Raw genomic sequence first — 7,049 nt, 5'->3', positions numbered from 1 at the left:
TATATATAAAGAAAAATAGAGAGAACAAAAAAAAGATAGTTGCTAGCAATTAAATAATTATACAATACCTACAATGAGTGCTATATAGAAAGTACAATTATTATAAATACAATAGACACAGCAAGTACGTAAATAAGTCTAAGTGGGATGTGTCTACGTAAGAGTAAAATAATGATTTAGAGATGAGAGAGAGAGAATGAATGACTATTAGTTTTCTTCTATATTTTAAAATACAACTTATAATGATATACAAAAATACAACTTAAATGATGTTAAATAATCTAAATTTCACAATCTAAATAATATATATTTAATATTATTTAGAGAGAATGTGAGAGAGAGAGAGAGAGAGAGAGAGAGAGAGAGAGAGAGCATTGTGAATGTGCGAGCCTTTTTCAATGCGCAATGAATAGATCGGCCTCGAGGATGGTCGTGCGACTCTATACAAAGGCTGGCCGTGTTCGAATTTCGATATCGCGACTGCGGCATGAAAGCACAGGACAAGAATGGACAACCGCACAAAAGGGAGACACCTGACCGATCGACACACAGAGCCTCCGATCTCACCTGGCATTTAACGCGTCGCATACATCGTCTCCGTTTCACTCCGATGATGTGTCCATCGCCACCTACGCCACTACTCACGGGGTTGGAAAAGTGGCTCCGACAATAAAACAAATATCGGCTGGCGTGTCAAGAAGACGAGTCCACCCACGTCTCGTCAATAATTCTCGCGGATTTGCCCCAATGTCCAATAATCGACTTCATAATAGATTCAAAACCCGCAGAAATTGTGATTGAATTGTGATTTACCGTCACCGAATTCTTTTCGTGATTCAGCAGGAACATTCAGTTAAACCCAGATCCATTAATTTAAGTTTGACTTTAATCTATCGGAATAATTCAATAATTCAACAATTTATTCTTTATCTTTTTCTAATTATTATGCCCATATTTTATCAATGTAAATTAATTTTAATCGATTCAATTTACTCATCTTTTTTTAATTTTTAAAATAAAAAATTTTAAGGCGTTACACTGGAATTGGGCTTTAATCTTTAATATTTTGATATAGATTTGCACGACATCGACGCCGCTATATACAGAGGCTTTATCTTATTTTATTAAAAAGATCCGAAGATCCTTTTTCGTAACTTTTACGTGACTGCGAGTACTCGAAAAATTTTTTATGAGAGAACGTGAGAACTTATCGACGATATTAAAAAAATAATGCACCTGATCAAATATTTCAAAGTTGTATATTCGCATGTTGTGCAAACGATAATAGAATTAACGCGTTCGGAGAACTCGTTATCTTTCATAGTAACTCAGTAAACACCAACAATAACATCACCTTTAACAAACAAGCTAACGTTATTTGTTGTCGTTTAGACATCAAAATGACATCACTTGACATTAAAATTAATAACAAACAACATCAGTTTGTTTGCTGAACAACGTTGTATAATTTCCTCCTCAACTGTTAAATTCATATCAAATTATACCGCATTTGAGTTATTTTTAGTCATTTCTATAATATAGGTCACTGCTTCTGCCGTCCAAAGTATCGTTAATAACTAATAGACAATTCGATTTGACGCACTCAAGGCGCATTGATGCATGTTAAAAACATATAAATTGACATAAAAAAATATAAATATAAAAACAGATTAAATGCCTCAATATAAATTGCATTATGCATTCTGATAATAAAATCCGTATTTTATAATTGGAAATATTTGCATTTTATTTTTACATAGATTAAATCAACATACATACGGTTTTAATACGCGTTATTGTGTATTAGTGCGTCCATTAGTGCGTTCGAATTTGCTATAAAACAATTTCTAATTTAACTCAAAAGAATATATTAAATTTATCTCAAATTTAATTTAATATCTATTAAATATATGTACTTTAATATGAACGATGTATGTTTTGAAGCTAACCACAGGAATGGATTGTACATTTTAAGCCAGAGGGAAGTTGAAAATGACAAAGTGTTATTTGCTCTTTTGATATCTAACAATGCATAAATTAGAGATAAATATATTTTCCGGACATTAAAGAGAGAGAAAGATACTGAGTGCAAGCGAATACAAGCAACGCGGACAGACTTAAGATTTTTGTATTCATGTCAGTTGCATTTAAAGACAAATTGCGTGGACGCCAATATTCTGATACTGCGTATCTTTGGGAATCCTGTCCAATTCCGTCACATTTCTGGCCTCAGATAGCACAGAGAATTTAAAAGAGTTCAAAAAGAATCCAGTGATATGTCATCAATTCTGAACTCATTTTCAGATGTAATAAGAATTCTTTTCAGAAAAAGAATTCTTTTTACCCCTGAAAATGAATTCAGAATTGATGGCATGTCACTGAATTCTTTTTGAACTCTTTGTGCTATCTGGGTTTCTTTACACTTACACGTTTATGTATATTTACATACTCATACATATATTATTAAATTCATAATATCAATTTTTTTTATATTCAATTTAAATTATTCATTTCTATAAGCTGTTAGCTTCTACTTAATGTATCGTTAATTTAACTAAAAAAATTGGAGTTACGCATAATAATTTAGGTAAAAAAATGTGTTAAATTTAACTCAAAATTCATTATTTATTAAATGCTTATTTATTATTTACTAAATATGTTAATACGATATTTACTGTGAACTATAAATCAAAGGAATGGATTAATTTACATTTTGATAAAAATGTAAAAATTCCAAATAAAAATTAAAAATAACAAAATGTTATTTGTCTCAAGGTATTGGATTATCATTGCTGCTTTGATATCTAAGTAGTAGATAGTATACAATGTAACTGTTACGTATAATAATGTTTTACACTACAGTATTGAGATTAAATTGTAATTATTGATGTAATATGTTACTACAATTAGTGTTTACCGGGCAGCGAACGAAAATAATTGCCTTCTATCTGAACATATATTTGAAATACTTTTATTTAAGCCACAGTTTTTGCAATACAAGTACATTTTATATTTTTTATTTCAGCGAAGCACATGAAAGTATTATGTATTTAAAATCGAAAAATTCTAAGTTTTTTGTACTTTGTAATTAAAATAATAACATTTAATTCTCAATCTTTGTATCTGAAATACAAAATACTTTTAATCTTTCGTTATTAATATTGAAATACAAAATACAAAATACTTTTATATGCTGCCATGAAACACAAAATACGAAATATTTGCGCCGTTGAAATGCATATAATACAAGATACAATTGTCTTATTAAATATTGTTTTTCAAATAAAAATATTTCAAATATTATACATGCCCAGCCTTGTCTTTTGTAAAAATTGAACTCATCAAATATCTCCGATTTACAATCGAAACGCAATCAAACTACTCGTAAGCTAAAGAAGTGTTCTACATTCATCGGAGAAGTACCATCTATTCTTCTTCTTAGAATCTCTTCTTCTTAGAATATTATACGTTATAATATTCCTCTGCAAGTCTGCGTAAATTGTACGAGAGATGAATTACCGGTAATACAAATATAACTACGCTCTCGAGATTGAAATGAGAAATACGAGCACACTCAACGAACGACCGCATCTCATTTCCTTCCGTTGAGCACAACTGAGTTAATAATTTTCCCTTTAAGACTATTTTCCCTTTTAGACAAATAAGAGTCACTTTCGTGGGAGTGACGAAAATGAAAAACAAAAATAATTTTGAATAGCAACAAATACATGCATAATCGTGTACTTATGTGTGTATGCTCGCGTATTGTATATACTTCGGATGATCGATTCTTTTTTATATTCAGAAATAGAGAATAAAATCCGGGAAAAGAGAATACCGCGGAATTTTCAACTCCATCGCATGGGCGATTCTCGTGAGAGAAGATAGCACGCGAAGTTCCGATACACCTTGCTGTCTACCTGTCAATACGATCACACGCAGGACTGCCGACAGCACAGGACCGAGACGGAGAGAGAGAGCGCGAAACATAAACAATAACCGTCTCGCGATGCGGCCAAGCCGGTTTATTGATATGACAGCCGCGTGACTCGAGGCAGCTCAGGCGGCGCGGCGTGAATAAGTGCGCCGCGCGCGTCAGCGTCGGCGTCAAGTACAATGGCGCACGTGGTCATTGCGCGTGTGACACGCGGTGTGGTGGCCAGATCGGCCAGGCGGCTCGGCGACATCGGCGTGCCAGTGAGAAGGAAGAGACGAAACGAGCGAGCCGAGCGAGCGAACAATGCACGAGCAGACGATAGCGGAGACGTACTTATTTATAAACGACACGGAGAAGCGGCGAGCATGACATGTGCCATAAGAAATGGAGCAGCGCGCTAAAGCCGGAACAGAGAAGCAGCGGACTTCCGTCTCGCGGAAGTAACGGACCGATGCGATCATGCGATTGTTATTGCGGCGAGCCCGATCAGACGCACCTCGTCACCGTCGTCGGTCGTCGTCTTCGTGCGTGACATGTCGCCGCGGATGGCACGCCGCCAAGTCTCGTGGCAACGCTCGTCGGAACGGTGATCGGAAACCGCGTGCGAAATCGCACGTGTCACTCGAATGCCGCCGTCGCGTTGCGGGCCACAGTTCGAATGTCGAGGCAACAAAGGGCCCGTTCCCGATTCAAGGTACTTATACCGCGAAGGTTAGGCACGCCAAGGGATGGGCAGAGCTGAGGGTGGCGACGGGACGATGGTGGTAGTGACGGCGGCGATGCGTCCCCAGCTTTCTAATTAGGTCGCCCGTCTGACCGCCCGAATGTCCCACCGGCTTAATAATTGTTTCTTACCGCGGCTCCATAACAATGCCATTATCGATTGTTTAATAGACAATAGAATGGATTGGCTAGATAGCGATGAATATCGCGAGTGACGTTTCGCAACGTTCGAAATTCTGTAGCTTGTTTCGCTGAACCGGCTGAGTGTCAATCCGCGGCGGTTCTCTTTGTTTGCAAAACGGAACAGCTGAGATGCGGAAGCAACAGGATTGTCATTTGATCGGAAACGGTGCTCCGCGATGCTTATCCACATTTTTGGAGCGCCGTTTAATAATAAATCATAACCTTGCACTGAGAATGCTCTATACCGGTAAATTGTAAAAATATATTTTATTTATTTATATACACGAATAAATTTCTTTACATGCAAAAATAAGTTTCTTTAAAAACATTTTAAAACATTGCTTTTCAGAGAGTTGACATTTATATATCAATATAATTCTAAGTAATGAAGTTTAATGAACTTTCTACAATAAGCCATTACCTAAGCTTTAAATCTTAAGACAAAAAGTTAATAGTCACAATAAAATGTGAGAAGAATAATTAATTATAATTGACTATTTTCTTACGATTTAAGATTTAAAGGTATTGACTTAGATAATGGGTTATTGTAGAAAATTCATAAAAAACAATACAACAGAAATAAAACATTACGAACATTTTTTAATACAGTGTAATATTTCTTATGTATTAGGTGATCACTCCTCTAAGGTCTTTGGTTCTCTGTAGTGAAAGAGAAGAAGACATGGAGGAGTGGTTAGTACCAAGAACAGCGTCGGAGAATCATCCTCAAGGTGATTCTGGGACTGCAGAGATACTGGGAGGTAATCATCAATTTTACGCAACTAATCACGCTAGACCTACATATTGCAATGTCTGCAGAGATGCTCTGCCTGGTAAGGATTTTTTTTCATTGTAAATTGCAGTTATTTAAAGATATTGGTTAAATTTATAATGTTACATTGTTACAGGTGTTACTTCCCATGGTTTGAGTTGTGAAACTTGTAAATACAAGGTGCACAAAAGATGTGCTGCAAAAGCAATAAATAATTGCAAGTGGACAACTTTGGCATCCATTGGAAAAGATATTATTGAGGACCAAGATGGGGTGTGTATATATGTTATTAAAAATATATCTTTGGAAATTAATAATCAATAAAATATATAATTTTAATTATAAACATATCTTTTAATAACTTCTTATAATTGTTCATTTGATAAATGTATCAATAATATACAATTCTTGTATCATTTAATCTTTATTGTAGAACATCACAATGCCACATCAGTGGATGGAGGGAAATTTGCCAGTGTCCTCAAAATGCTTCGTCTGCGAAAAGACATGTGGTTCTGTACTTAGGTATTTACATCCCACTACATTTTTACGTAAGTAGTTGATAAAATTTAGTATATATTCAAATCAACATATTATTCGTAGGCTTCAAGACTGGAGATGTGTGTGGTGCAAAGCAACTGTACATACAGCATGCAGACCTGCCATGAGTATCAAGTGTCCATTAGGACCATGTAAACTCAGTATAGTGCCTCCTACGGCTTTGCATAATATAGGTAATCTGTTTGTATCATAAAATATATTGTATGAATTTGTATATAAATATCCAAATATAAAACTTTTATAGTAGTAATAATTGTGTACGTGATTCAATTATTATCAGGTAGCGACGAAGCTTGGGAAGCAGTTAGACCTACGGGATGCAGTCCACTTTTAGTATTTGTAAACAGTAAATCTGGTGACAATCAAGGTATTAAGTTTCTAAGAAGATTTAAACAATTACTTAATCCCGCACAAGTGTTCGACCTTATAAAAGGAGGACCAGGTCCAGGGTAGGCAAATCGCTATTATACGCTACTAATTACAATTAATCAATCGTGTATCTATAATTCGTATAACAAAGTGTGTATAAACGCTTCGAATACAAGAATTACGTGTCTTGCTCAGATTACGACTGTTCCGGCATTTTGATCCCTTTCGGATTTTAGTATGTAGTGGTGATGGCTCTGTAGGATGGGTTCTTTCAGAAATCGATCGACTTGGAATGCACGTGAGTAAATGCGTATTTTAAAACTATGAGTGATAACTTTATTTCTTTCAGCATGATTTCTTAGCGATTATCATTTCATCTCAAATCTAATTACGTTCTACCAGGGCTGCATTGTAAAGCGTTTAAACGTATTTCTTTCTGCGCATAGCCTAGAAATTTAGTGATATTTTTTGACTTACAATACATAATGCATGAATGTAAATTGC

General features: G+C 35.2%; 1 protein-coding gene across 5 annotated transcripts in view; it reads left to right on the top strand.

Moving 5' to 3' along the window:
• Positions 1 to 7,049, top strand: part of LOC108691608 (diacylglycerol kinase eta) — a 44,128-nt gene that overhangs the window by 28,237 nt on the left and 8,842 nt on the right. For 4 of the 5 annotated variants that reach the window (XM_018199446.1, XM_018199443.1, XM_018199442.1 and 1 more), the window contains exons 2-7: positions 5,475 to 5,676; positions 5,752 to 5,888; positions 6,049 to 6,140; positions 6,219 to 6,349; positions 6,457 to 6,625; positions 6,741 to 6,843. In XM_018199446.1, coding sequence (XP_018054935.1) covers positions 5,526 to 5,676; positions 5,752 to 5,888; positions 6,049 to 6,140; positions 6,219 to 6,349; positions 6,457 to 6,625; positions 6,741 to 6,843 — 783 coding nt within the window. In that variant the 5' untranslated portion in view covers positions 5,475 to 5,525. Of the gene's footprint in view, positions 1 to 5,474; positions 5,677 to 5,751; positions 5,889 to 6,048; positions 6,141 to 6,218; positions 6,350 to 6,456; positions 6,626 to 6,740; positions 6,844 to 7,049 lie in introns of those variants that run through there. The other variant, XM_018199445.1, reaches the window with a different exon arrangement.

Source organism: Atta colombica, unplaced genomic scaffold, assembly GCF_001594045.1.
Source record: "Atta colombica isolate Treedump-2 unplaced genomic scaffold, Acol1.0 scaffold47, whole genome shotgun sequence".
Classification (NCBI taxonomy): domain Eukaryota; kingdom Metazoa; phylum Arthropoda; class Insecta; order Hymenoptera; family Formicidae; genus Atta; species Atta colombica.
This window is presented reverse-complemented; position numbering and strand designations above follow the sequence as displayed.